Consider the following 14,035-nt stretch of genomic DNA (forward strand, 5'->3'; position numbering starts at 1 on the left):
CCTCATGAACGCTCTTAGTTCCAATGGGCCTTGAATTATAATTTCTCATGAGTATGTTATCATGTTTCTCAGCTACAGATATGATATTGATAAGCTGATGAAACCTCGTGATCCGTCCAGCATTGACTTCAGTACGATATTGCTTTGATATCACAGTGGCTGAAACGGGGAAGGTGGAGAGAGTCTTCTCAATTAGCTCTTGCTCTGTGATAGGTTTTCCACAAAACCTCAACATGGATTGTATGCGAAGAACTTTTGAATTATATTCAGCAACAGACTTGAAGTCAGCAAAGCGCAGATTGTTCCATTGAACCTTCAAGTCAGGGAGGAGAGAATCTTGGACATTGCCAAAGCGCTCTTCTAGCGCTACCCATAGCTCTCTTGCATCCTTGATCGACATATACTCCAATCTGAGTGCTTTGTCCATATGACGTCGCATCAAGATGACTGCTTGAGCATGTTTTGCAGGTGTTGGGATGAACACAAGATCCGGGTTAGGTGCCTGGATTATGGGCAATATTCCCTTTGAAGTGAGATGGTTCTCAACATCGGTTACCCAGCTATGGTACTCCGAGCCTGTTGAGTCAAGCATGGGAAAGTCGAGTCTAGGTTCATTTGACATCCTGAAAATAAGAAGAGAAGATATATTAGTTTTGGAGCTAAACTTCCACGAAAACTAAAATAATAAGATTTCCGAGCTATGCTACCAAGAAATCAATTTCCAAGAATCTCTTTTGGATTAGACCAAACAATGATGTTTTTAATATGGTCACAATTTGATGCTTACAGACGCTCTTAGTCCAAGCATTATGAACACTCTTAGTTCATACGAACGCTCTTAGTTCGTTTAATTATGAACACTCTTAGTTCATACGAACACTCTTAGTTCGTTAAGCGTGAATCCCCACAATTCCGCTTTGTTAAATACTCAAAACCATTTGGCAACATATATTCCAATATTTGCAGAAAATAAAAGAATGTAAAATACATGAAAACAACAACTTTAATTCACAAAAACTTACGTGATGGTTCTTGCCTTGAGGACACGCGCGTGTTGGAGCAGACGTGTTTTTTTTTTCTTTCTGGGCCGTCTGTTCTTTGGGCTTTCCTCTCTCTGTTTTTTTTTCCTCTTTTTTTTCTTTCTTTCTCCTTTTTCTGGGCCAGCCGGGTCCCTTCTCTTTCCTTTTTTTTTTTTTTGGGTCGGGTCCCTTCCCTTTCTTTTTGCTTTCTCTTTCGCGTCTTCTTCTTCTTTCTTTCCTTTGTTCTTCTTCCTCCTAATTGCAGGTGGGTGGCTGGGTATCGATCGAGCAAGTGCAGCAACGCTTGAGGTCGGCTAGCCGGTGAGGCAGAGGCTCTAGTGTCCGGCGGTGGCTCTGCGGTGATTGGGAGGCTGCTGCTGCTGCTTGGGCTGTTCGCGGCTTGGGCTGCTGGGGGCAGGATGCAGGGAGCGGCAAGAGGGCTGCAGGGAGGTGGCTGCTGATGCTGATGCGGTGGCTGCTGGGCGCATTGGCTACAGGGCGGGCTGCAGGTCGGGCTGCTGGGATCTGCAAGGCGCGGGGCTGCTGGTATGATCGCAAGTGTGCTGCACGGGCTGGAGGCCGGTGGAGTTGACGGCAGAGAGATAAGTTTTTTTTTTTCAAAGCTAGGGTTTTTGGTTTTTCTTTTCTTTTAGGCTAGGGTTAGGGCTCGTGCTGATAACGTGTTGTAAGAGAATGTAATTGTGTTTATTATTGATAATAGGAGCCCTTTAAATAGGGAGTTACAAGGTACCCAAAGGGTAATAGAATCCGATTACAATTGAATACCTAGAACACATTCCTATTACAACTCTAAACCCTAGTTTGTAGAGGCACACATTATGTCGACATCCTTCAACAGATTTTAGATTATTTTTTAAATTAAAAAATGTCATCTTTTAATGAAATCTAGCAAGCAGTATAAAACGACACATTTCAAAAGATCATAAAAAAAAGTCTTTTAAAATTCAACAGAGCATCAAATTTCTTTGCGACCTATTCTCTCGAGAAATAATAGTCATAGCCTCTTCAAAGAAGAAGGGAGGATGACCAAACACAAAATACAACATATAGCAGAAATTAAATCCCTAAAAGCCTGTGGAGCCCAACTCAATTAGACTAATTGAAGCCCAAGACCCGGTTAGATGCCTAGGCCCAATTGATCAACAAACTAGGTTGAAGGGGGATCGTGACAGCCATGTCGCTGTAGCACTCCGGCGCCACCCGACCATGATCACAAGTTCACAACCGCACCTCAAGCAACCAATTCGATTGATCTCACGCCACAAAAAGACGACATCCTCCATCCAGACTATGCCTCATCATTTAGCCCGCGGATCAAATGGACCGATAGAGGCCCGCAAGCCCAATGGACAAAAGCCCGGCCCGGCCCGCATAAAACCCTGCAAAGGCCCGCCTCGGCGGGTAGAGGGCCAGGCTTGGTTTAGGTGTTTAAAACTCAGCTCGACCCATAGGCCCGGCCCGTAAAAACCCTCTAAACTCGGCACATAAAACCCCGTAAATTAATATATATTGTATTATTGTATAATATAGTTAATTAGATACATACATATACATATACATATATACATAATCTTGCTCTGTTAAGGAGGTCCTTAACTTAGCTTAAGGAATAGATTTTCATATTTTGACAACTTTTGGATCACATATTCACATCTTAATCATTAAGTTTTTAGGTATATATGAGTAGATCATCTCTGCAGATTTTCAGTCAAATTGATGATCGCTAAGGCATCCAAAACTGCAATTTACACGAACGAACCTAATATGTCCAACCTGAACCATTCGTGTAAATTGCAGTTTTGGATGCCTTAACGATCATCAATTTGACTGAAAATTTGCAGAAGTGATCTACTTATATATACCTAAAAACTGAACGGTTAAGATGTGAATATGCGATCGAAAATTGTCAAAATATGGAAATTCATTCCTTAAACTAAATTAAGGACCTCCTTAGCATAGAAGGACTGTATAGATATATAATTATATATATATATACACACACACACACACATATAATATATATATATATATATATAGACACACATATATTATGTTACTGATCATGTTCAGTAGCCTTTTTCTCATAAATTCCAAATCCTTCTTTACGTGCAGATTATGTTACTAAGAGTTCTGTAGCATATCTTTTCTCTTACACATATATTATGTTACTGATTATGTTCAGTAGCCTTTTTCTCATAAATTCCAGATTCTTCTTTACATGCAGATAATGTTACTATGAGTTGTAGCATATTTTTTCTCTTATATATATATATAGACACACGGGAAACAAACACTATATGGCAGTGAGAGCTCTGCCGCCGATAAACCCTAGCCGCCCTGGCTTGAGTATTCAAAGATGCTTTGAAGCGTCGACGTCATCACTGGTCGGAGCCTGCTTCGCCGGAATTCAATGTCAAGATCTCTTGACGACTTTCTTTTGGGTTCTCTGTCTTCGATTTCCTTCTGTGTTCGGGGATGCTAATCTTGCAACTGTGAATCATACTCGAGATCGATTACGGCTGGATTGGGGGATTAGACCAAGGGTTCGGAATAAGACGACCCGCGATCACCTGCGATTGGGTCGTCTTCTGGAGACGACAACGGTGGAGGGTGGCGGTGCCGGTTTGATTGGGTTCATTTGGAATCCCACTTGGAGTGCGGCGGAGCCGGTTTGGCTTCTGATGGAGGCGGTGTTGGGTTATGCAGACCTCACTGTGTTCTTGTTTCCCGTTGCTATGATTATAGTCTACTGGCTATGGTGGAACATATGGGCGGTGATTCTAGGAGGTGACACCAAGGACCTGATTCGCCTCTAGGTGCCCCGATTATTTTGGGTAGTTGTGCAGGTGGATTGTCTTTGGACCCTAGTTCAAACCCTGATCTGGGTGATGTCGATGGCAGGAGTTCTCTCCTTGTGATGGATGTTTGATCAGCCAAAGATAATGGCGGGGCCGTCGTCAGGGTGGTCTCCAGCAGAGAAGCTACTTTTGGGCCTTAAGCTTGGGCCTCCATCTGGGTTGGGTGCCCTAGTCAGTTTTGGACTTTTGTTGGGGTCCAGAATGTCTAGTGGGGCGGTTAGCCTTGATGGGCTGTTGGTTCAGCCTAGAGCATGGCAGATAGATTCTGGGCCTGGCCTTTTTGGGTTCGGAGTGACTGGTGGGTTTTTATACCCACCCTCTAGTTAGTTTTTTCTTTTAAACTTGTCTATTACTATGCGTACTATGTCGTAGTTAATAGGCTCACTTTGAATAAGTGAGCATGAAATGTTGAATGAATGGTCCTATCGTATGTATCACCGTGGTGTCTACTGCATCACAACTTCTTGTCTATCTGTACATGGTAGCGGAAGGATATGTAATGGTCATTCTGGCCTTACCCTACATTAATGAAATCTCTATACTGTACATTGTCAAAAATATATAGACACACATATTATGTTACTGATTATGTTCAGTAGCCTTTTTCTCATAAATTCCAGATTCTTCTTTACATGCAGATTATGTTACTATGAGTTGTAGCATATATTTTCTCTTATATATATATATATATGCACACACACACACACACACATATATTATGTTACTGATTATGTTCAGTAGCCTTTTTCTCATAAATTCCATATTCTTCTTTACGTGCAGATTATGTTACTATGAGTTGTAGCATATCTTTTCTCTTTTATATATATATATATATATATATATATATATATACTATCTATATATATATACACACACACATATATTATGTTACTGATTATGTTCAGTAGCCTTTTTCTCATAAATTCCAGATTCTTCTTTACGTGCAGATTATGTTACTATGAGTTGTAGCATATCTTTTCTCTTTCATATATATATATATATATATATATATATATATATATATATTATGTTACTGATTATGTTCAGTAGCCTTTTTCTCATAAATTCCAGATTCTTCTTTACGTGCAGATTATGTTACTATGAGTTGTAGCATATCTTTTCTCTTTCATATATATATATATATATATATATATATATATATATATATATATATCTCATATAAAGGAATTTTCTTTTCCCCTTTTATTCGTCTTCTCTTCCTGCTTTCCCTTTTTCATTTAATATGCTCTGCTGTGTTAGTAATTATAATGTTCAAATAAGGAACGAATCAATATGATTGCAGAGTTAATGACACAAAAAGAAGAAATCTTTATGACAATCACAATCAAAGAAAGTTAATGACTAACTTTGAAATATTACTATCTGTAAATAACGGTTCAAAGAATGTTTCAAAATTAGTATGTATTTTGAAATATTCTAATTAAATTCCAACAATCCATACATCCCAAATTTAATTCAGGTTTTTCTATGACATTGAATACTAACAATCTTCCTAATGGAGTCCTTAATTGTTTTTTTTTTTTTAATAAAGTCCTTAATTCTTATATAAAAGCAATGTGATGGAACATGGTATTCCATCATAAACGAAAGAAAAAAAAAGACAACTATCTTTGTGAAGAATATGGCAATGCCTTATCACAACTTTTGGTCTATTGCCTTTGTGCTTTTGTTAATTGCAGGTTTCGCCTCAAGCTATAATCCTATAAACTTTCATATTCTACCAAAGGGAGGAGCTGAACCACCATCTAGGCCAAGTGGTGGAGGAAACCGTCATCGTGGTTCTCTTGAATCTCTTCGAATACCAAACGGAGTGCAAGTTCCACCATCCGGACCAAGTCACGGTGCCAGTTCCACCATCCGGCCCACAAGTCACCGACATGACGTTCATCCTTCTTCTCCTCATACGCGGCTCACCTAATTATGAGATTGCATATTTAGTGCAACATTGTCTGAATAATGTTGGTTGGCCAGAATAAAGTTGATTTAGTTAAATAAAGTAGCATGGTGGACTATTGTATACTCATTTTGAATAATGTTGGCTGGCCACAATAACGTTGGTTTAGCTACCCAAAATTATTATTTAGAATCTTTACCTTTTCATAAATTGTCTGGTATTAGTTGTTTATTATTTGCTTCCTATCTAGTAACTTTGTTTTTTTTTGTTTTTTTCCTTTTTCATTTTCCTTGATTTCCATGCATGGGTTGAAGATAACATGCACAAACTCTAATTTTCTCAAGTGTTTGGAATGATATTTCACAAAGACAAAAATGATGGAATGATATCAGATTAGACATGGATCTATATTTGAAGGTTGACTTTTCTAATATAAAGCCGAGCATGGAGAGAAATTTTATATTCACTCCCTTAATTACTTAATGCAGGCCAGTTCCTTACATTTTTTTTTTCTCATTTTTTTCATCAAACTTGCATATATGTCATTCCTCATTGAATAAAGAAATGAGAAAAAATGCACCTGGGCCTAAGGGCGGACCAGGCTGATGGGATCTAGCCTTATAGCTAGGTTTACTTGTAATGAACAGTTGATATTGAAACCCAAGCAAATTATATAGTTCTAGCAGAGAATCCAGATATAGATATTAGAAAGTTAGGTTTCCCCTAATTCCTAGAGGAATAAACAGAGCGAAAAGTTTCTATTTCACTCTCTCCGATTTCAATTCCCTCCTTCCGATTCCGCAAATGGCACACTTTTCGTTCCAAAGAGGAGACCAGGTCGAAGTCTGCAGCAAACTCGAAGGCTTTCTGGGTTCGTACTACGAGGCCACCGTCGTCGCAAACATGGGCACCAACTATGTGATCCAGTACAACAACCTGGTCGAGGAGTTCAACGACTCTGTGCCGCTGAAAGAGACCGTCAAGGCGGCGGAGGTCCGGCCACTGCCGCCGGAAATCAGGGAGGCTAATGCTGTGTTTCATGTGGGTGATAGGATCGATGCTTACGATCTTGATGGGTGGTGGGTCGGTACGATTTCGTCGGAGGAAAATGGTTCTGGGCATCAGTCTGTGTTTTTCGAGACTACTGGGCAAGAGCTTGATTACCCAGTTTCGAAGCTGAGGGTTCATCAAGATTGGCGCAATGGCAAATGGGTGTCGTCCAAGAAGACCAAGAGGAGTGCTGTGCGATGAAGCTGTGTCGTTTTGGGCTTCCGATTTGTTCTGATCTTGTTAGCTTTAGTACGTTTTGTTTCAGACCAAGAAACATATTAGCCGATCTGGTTTTTTTTTTTTTTTTTTTTTTTTTTTTTTCTGAAAGGATCTGGTTCTTGTATTGTAAAGGTGTTCCTTTTTTTTTTTTTTTGGTGAATAATTGTAAAGGTGTGTTCTTGTATTGTATTGAATGCATTATAAGCTTTTTTCAATGCACTGTCTTAATTTTGTTATGGTTTCCGGTTTCACTTGCAATATAATTTTTTTTTTTTTTTTTTTTTGCTACGTTCATGAATCATGATCGAGTTTATTTTGGCTAGAAGAAAATCAGGGCAAAAAACAGAGAGAAAATCATAAAATGATGGGGTGGCGAATATCAGCATCATCCTCACCATCAAATTATCAAGCAGAAATGGAAAACCCCATCAGTCCAACACACTTCTCTATTCAGGAACAAAAGTGACATTATGGTTGTACAGAGTCAAGCATCACTTTCTTTTGGAGAGATTCGAGTTTCACAAAGCCAAGGGAAACATGATTTTTCAATGTCTGCACGCCACACATTCTGACTTACAATTTTTCTACAAAATTCAAGTTAAGTTGAATAACAAAATCTATCCTGATTCAATCATAGAAATACAACAATTTAGTTGAAAGTAATTACAGGGGAACAGATCCGTAAAAAACTACTTCGGCTGGGCCAGTCATGTAAATATGATTGTCCTCCTCTCTCCACTCGATTTGCAATGGTCCTCCGGGTAAATCAACCGTGCAATTCTGTTACCAAAACAGAAGCATTAACAGATGAGCATACAGGAATGCAGGTAACAGAAACTACAGTAATGATGAGGTTAAGTGGACACCATTTATAGCATTCAACAGCAGAACAGCAGTCAAAAGATGGGAGTTTTACAATAGAACATCCACTTCTTCACAACTTATACCCAAACTGGAAGTTGATGAGAAGGTGTTTATATGTTTTCTGTGGTCTTTAGAAAAGAAAATGATGCATGATGAACTTGACCACATTTTGTTACAGCATTATTGGGCGATTGTTTACAAACTAATTTGAAGGCCACACGTATCACACTATCCACGCTGCCTTCCTTGGCATAGAGGGATCATGGAAGAGATATCAACCTCACACAAGTGAGGTTTATATCTAAGAAAACTGGTAATGTAGTTACATTACTCTATAATGAAATGATGTTAAAAACGCTAGAGCACATGTAAGAAATTTATTTCCATGTAAAATATATCAGTATTAAAACGTTACTCTTCTACGGAAGAGCCCAACACATACCCGCGCAGCACGACCCTCAAGAACTGCTGCTACAACTACAGCACAAGCACCAGTTCCACAAGCCAGTGTTGCTCCTACAATTAAAAGTGATTAAGCTTCTCACAAAAACAAAGGACTTGTATCAGATCACACTCTACTTAAATTTTCTTTAGCTTGCAAAAGAACTAACCTGCACCACGCTCCCAGACTCGCATTTTGAGGTGTGAAGGAGTGAAAACTTGCACAAATTCTGCCAATCACAATCCAATGAAACATGTGAATACAAAACCATTATAATGAACAATGGCAAACAGATTGAGATTCACAAGACAGGAACAAAGAATCTATGAAAGCCAATAAGAAACAAACATTTAGAGTGCACTAGAATATATAATGACATATAATCAGGTAAGTAGGTAACTGTGTTTCCCACCCTGCTAAAGAAAGAGCGAAGAATCTGAAGATATGTGTCATATGAGAATAACAACATGGCATGAGTTTATTTTATAACTTTGAGACATTTAGATCAGAAAGTGCAAATGCTCAGTAGTTTTTTAGCTGTTTACCAAAAACCAACCTTGTAAACTGAAAGAAAGGGTTCACACAATTGAAACAATACTATCTTCCTGATGTATTCACAAAATCTTAAAGCACAATCCAACAAGTCATAATGAGACCAGGAGTTTCATATGGTTCAAAACTTCAAATTAATGCATTCTCAATCTTCTATCACTGTCATAAGGCATTAATAATGAATACATATAAATATGTCTGTGTGTGTGTGTGTATGCAAGAATCTGTAGCATCACAATAATAAAGTAAACAATAATCGATTCCAAATTTTCAATCAAAAGCATAACCACATAGTAAATAAACTCTGACCTGTGTTAGTTCTTGCTGGAAACACCTCATGGTGCTCAAATTTTGGACCAATTTCAGCTAAATTCAATTCATCAACCTGCAAATTCTGTCCCATTGCACCCAAAAGTAAAGAAGTTACAGTCAGCAATGATGGAGTTGGCAAGAAACAGTACTTAGCTTATGCAAGTTAAGCTTTGAGACTTTCCTAAAAGACAAAGAAAACAACCAAAATACACATCAAGGTCAAGAAGCATAACAGCTGCTTATAACTCTTTTTCTCCATTTTAAAGTTTCATTCATAAGAAACTAATATAAACCTAATCAAACAGAAGTATCCTCTTGGATAAGTGATATCTTGACTACTACCAAATCACTTGTGTCAAAATACATTTAAGAGAAAATAATCAGAAGGTATGTTAAGAGAAAACTCAGCACGCAGGCCATAGAAGTGAATTGTAAAGTCTGAAATTATACTACTAATAGTTACCTGGCCTCCTTCTGTACCAAAAGTTATACAATGAGGATTTCCCATACTGACACAAGTTACATTCCAGGTTACTCCATCAACATCCAAACCTGCCTTAACAACAGAATGATCTTTGTTTGGAGGTAATTTAGTGGGTACATCTGATGCCTTAAGAATTGGCTCCCCCATATCAACTCTAACCTGTAATAAAGATACACAATGTCATCTAAAGTGAAGAATATGCAACAGTGGAAGCATGACAAGGCAACAGGAGCAGGAGTTTGAGCATTGTATTGATACTTTCAAAGTTGCATACTTTGTGATCATTTCATGTTTGTTGGGTTAATCGCGTCTTAACCTCAATTAGTTTACTTCAACTGAAATATAGGGTAACAAGAACATACCTTCCCATCATCCACAATTTCTGGAACAATTAGACCAGCACCAGTATGTACTGTAAAGCTGCAAGGATTTACACATACGACTAGTGTTTAGAAAGTCCGAACAAGTAGTGTACATGGAATAAGACTCATTAGCATATGCAAATGAAAACTAACACAGTATAAAACCATGTACAGTTAACCGAAAATTAAAAATAGAATTTGGTTTCATCTCAATCCCATACCGTTGGTTCCCATGTAGATTCTCAAGCTCTGTGATGAATCTCGCAAAGCACCGGACTCCATTACCACACATCTACATGATAAGATTCAACATCAAACTCTCTAAAACACAGAAATACTGCTCATATACACACTTGCACACATATAATGCAATGCAGCTATCCTGCCTAAATCATCAAGTGATAAGATTTACTGTAAAATGTGATTCACCTCCGGCTCGCTCCCATCGGAATTGAAAATCCTCATGGTATAATCAGTGCCATTGATGCCAGGAAGCGCGAAGATGACTCCATCGGCGCCAATCCCGAAGTTCCGATCACATAGCCTCACCGCTTGCTCCGGAGTAACTTTAGGCTCCGAAGAATCCCTATTATCAACCTATCACACACAAAAACCAAGAATCAAAACCAAACTAACTAACCCTAACTTTTCCCTAGCTCATTCAAATTTCAACGATTTCAATTTCTTCCAAAAGCAGCAGAGAAATCAAATACCAGGATGAAGTCGTTGCCGAGGCCGTGGTACTTGACGAAGTGAAGGATTCCGGCCTCTCTCCGGTCCAGAAAAGACGCCGGCGACGCCTTTTCGGCTGCTTCGACGCTCATTGAAGACGCCGCCGCCGCCACGAGGCGTAAACGAGGGCTAACGGTTTTTCTGAGAGAGTTGAATTGGAGAATAGGAGAAGGAGACGATTGATGAGGAAGGAAGGAGGTGAGTGATCGGCGAGTTGGGGATGTGAGAGGCACCGAAATGGCGGCGGCTATGGCCATGATTTTGAGTGAGTTTCCCTCTCTCAAACAAACCCGGCGGCTATTGTTGTTAGTGCTATTTGTCTCAGCGCCACTGTGCCGTTGGTGGCAAAATACACTTTTTTTTCACCTGAACAATTTACCATGGTGAGTGGGATGAGTCATAGTTCCCTATTAGGAATGACTAACACGGGAATATATTGTTGTAACTACTTACCTTATATATGTTGTGTAGTACAGTAGTACACAATAGTTGTAGTACGATTGTAATATGTTTATATACACCACATAATGGGTGTAATAAAATATCTGAAAATTCATTCTCTCAATCTCATTATATTTGACTTGGTATCAGAGCATAGATCTGAGAAGACTTTGTCTCTTGTTTTTTCAGTTCGAGGAATTAATTCAAAAACCCTATTGTTAGGGTTATTGTCCTCTTAGACGGCGTTACTTTCTCGTCGTTATCTGTCACACATTGACATCCATCCAAGAACGACCAACCAAAACGCCGTCTTCTTCTTAGACTTCGACGTTGCCAAACAAGCCTTCTCCATCCCACGACCAGACCGGCTTCATCTGCCTCTGTTCAGATCGCCTTCGTCTTCCTAAGTTCAGTCTCAACAGCTGGCTTTGGGCACCAGAGAACTTCTCCAGATCTTTTTCCTCCACTGCACCGTCCGGTCACCTGCTCCAGTTTCCGGCGTTGCTTCAGTCTCCAGTCGGCCCAGACGCAGTTGCTGCTCCAGTTTCCGGCGTTGCGTCAGTCTCCAGTCGGCCCAGACGCAGTCGCTCAATTCATACCAGAACGTGAGTTGCTCCAGTTCACCGCGTCAAACCAGATCGCCGTCGCTTTCTGTCAGAACAACCAACTTCGTCGCTGCCCAATCCGCTCATTCCTTGAATCTCCGACGTCAGTTCTTGTTCCCAGCGTCATCTCTTGATCACGCACCAGACCGGTGTCAGCTCTTGATTACTGTTTTTGTCCAGATAGGCGTCGGTTTCATCTGTTCAAGATCGACGTCGTCCAAGCAACAAGTCAACCCTACAACAGGTCAACCCATGCAACAGGTCAACCCTACAACAGGTCTCCAAAAAAAAAAAAAAAAATTGGAGTCGCCTGTTCTTCTTATTTCCGTTGCGTAGCTTGAGATTTGTGTGTTTTTTCTCTATTGTATTATTGCAATGGGTGGTGATGATAGTAAAGGTCAGAATTCCAAGGTCAATGATGTCCAGAAGGTTGAGGTGTCTGTGCGAAGTTCAGATGGAGGTTCTTTTGGGGATTGTGGTAAGATGGTATGGCTTTAAAGGTTTCTAACTTTGTTGGTTCTGATACATGGATTATTGATTCTGGTGCCTCCGATCTTATGACTTATGATAAATCGTATTTTACTGACTTGTCTTCCCCACCAGTGTCCTATGTCACTAATGCCAATGGTGAGGCTTTTCCTGTGTTAGGGTCCGGGTCAGTGCGTATTACTCCCACTTTAGAGCTTCATAATGTGTTATATGTTCCTGACTTGTCTCATCACTTGATATTTGTTCCACAGTTGAATACTGAGTCTAAATGCTCCGTAACATTTTATCCTATGTATGTGATTTTTCAGGATCTTCTCACCAGGGAGATAGTCAGTCGGGGGTATCTGAGGGGCAAGTTGTTCCATCTGGATCAGACATACGCAGGAGAGAAACCGGGAGCACAGTCCCGAGTCGCTTTGACTTCGAATTCTGATAAGAGAAGTGAAATTTGGTTGTGGCATCGCCGTTTAGGGCATCCTTCTTTTAGTCTTATGAAAACAACCATGCCTACTCTGTTTATTGGTGTGAATGAGTCTGCTTTACGTTGTGAAACATGTGTTTTGGCCAAGAGTCATCGTGCTACTTATTCTCCTAGAGTGTCTAATAAAAGTGTTATTCTTTTTTAGTTGATTCATTCTGATGTTTGAGGACCTTCTAGAGAACCCACTGTATCGGGTATGAGATATTTTGTGTTGTTTATTGATGATTGTACGAGATTGTCATGGGTTGCCCTTCTTAAAACCAAAGATGAAGTCTTTCCAGCTTTCCAAACTTTTCGTACTCTTGTTCAAACACAGTACCATAGCACCAATAAAGTCCTTCGTTCTGACAATGGGGAGGAATATGTTAATCATGTTTTCCAAGAGTTTTTTAACACCCATGGGATTGTTCACCAAACCACATGTCCACAAACACCTGAACAAAATGGAGTGTCTGAAAGGAAAAACCGTCATTTACTTGATATGGCTCGTGCCCTTCTCTTTAGTGCCCATATGCCTAAGTATCTTTGGGGCGATGTTGTATATGCTTCCTCCCATCTTATCAATCGTCTTCCCTCTAGTGTCCTTCAGGGAAAAATTCCATTTTAGGTTCTTGCATCTCATGTCTCCTTACCTTTATTTTATAATCTTCCAGCTCATGTCTTTGGTTGTGTTGCTTTTGTCCATGTTCCTAAGAACCAGAGGTCTAAATTGGATGTCCGGGCACTTAAGTGTGTGTTTGTTGGCTACGGAGGGTATCAGAAAGGGTACAAGTGCTTTCATCCACCTACCAGGAAGTACTATGTCACTATGGATGTTACTTTCTTTGAGGACATTAGTTATTTTACCTCTTCAGATACAGCTCTTCAGGGGGAGAATTTATTTTTTGAAGAGCTGTATCATGGAGAGGGGGAGGAATCAGAAGGAGGAGAAGAAGCAGGTGGTATTTTGACGGATCCAGTTGAGACCATTAGCTCGCCGCTAGAAGCAGAAGCTCCAAACATCCAAGCACCAGTTTCTATGGCCGAAAATCATGTTGAAGATACAACTCCAAACATCCAAGCACCAGTCTCTATGGCCAAAAATGATGTTGAAGACACAACTGTCCCTCCTACCATTGCTTCTACCCCTGACCCACAGCTTCTTGGTACTGAAGATCACTCATTTGAGGTATGTCCACCCACTAGTACT

General features: G+C 39.9%; 2 protein-coding genes across 2 annotated transcripts; one reads left to right on the forward strand and one right to left on the reverse strand.

Annotated features, from left to right (window-relative positions):
* Window positions 1-6,617: 6,617 nt before the first annotated feature.
* On the forward strand, window positions 6,618-7,064 carry LOC133722834 (protein AGENET DOMAIN (AGD)-CONTAINING P1-like). Its single transcript, XM_062149698.1, has one exon. It carries the CDS (start codon window positions 6,618-6,620, stop codon window positions 7,062-7,064), a length of 447 nt encoding a protein of 148 aa, XP_062005682.1.
* Window positions 7,065-7,512: 448 nt separating this feature from the next.
* LOC133721708 (diaminopimelate epimerase, chloroplastic) lies at window positions 7,513-11,165 on the reverse strand. The gene is made up of 9 exons (XM_062148397.1): window positions 10,812-11,165; window positions 10,528-10,695; window positions 10,320-10,390; window positions 10,099-10,156; window positions 9,716-9,895; window positions 9,250-9,334; window positions 8,558-8,617; window positions 8,389-8,462; window positions 7,513-7,862 (listed from the first exon to the last, which is right to left on the reverse strand). Exons 1-9 carry the CDS (start codon window positions 11,085-11,087, stop codon window positions 7,746-7,748), a joined length of 1,089 nt encoding a protein of 362 aa, XP_062004381.1. The 5' UTR covers window positions 11,088-11,165; the 3' UTR covers window positions 7,513-7,745.
* Window positions 11,166-14,035: the final 2,870 nt, after the last annotated feature.

Source organism: Rosa rugosa, chromosome 7 (genome assembly GCF_958449725.1).
Source record: "Rosa rugosa chromosome 7, drRosRugo1.1, whole genome shotgun sequence".
In the NCBI taxonomy this organism is placed as follows: Eukaryota; Viridiplantae; Streptophyta; class Magnoliopsida; order Rosales; family Rosaceae; genus Rosa; species Rosa rugosa.

Coding starts and splice junctions, on each gene's coding strand:
- LOC133722834 (XM_062149698.1), top strand. CDS start 6,618: ATGGCACACTTTTCGTTCCAAAGAGGAGACCAGGTCGAAGTCTGCAGC.
- LOC133721708 (XM_062148397.1), bottom strand. CDS start 11,087: ATGGCCATAGCCGCCGCCATTTCGGTGCCTCTCACATCCCCAACTCGC. Junction 9,335..9,715: donor TTGGTACAGAAGGAGGCCAG/GTAACTATTAGT, acceptor GCAATGGGACAG/AATTTGCAGGTTGATGAATT. Junction 8,463..8,557: donor AGTCTGGGAGCGTGGTGCAG/GTTAGTTCTTTT, acceptor TTTTAATTGTAG/GAGCAACACTGGCTTGTGGA.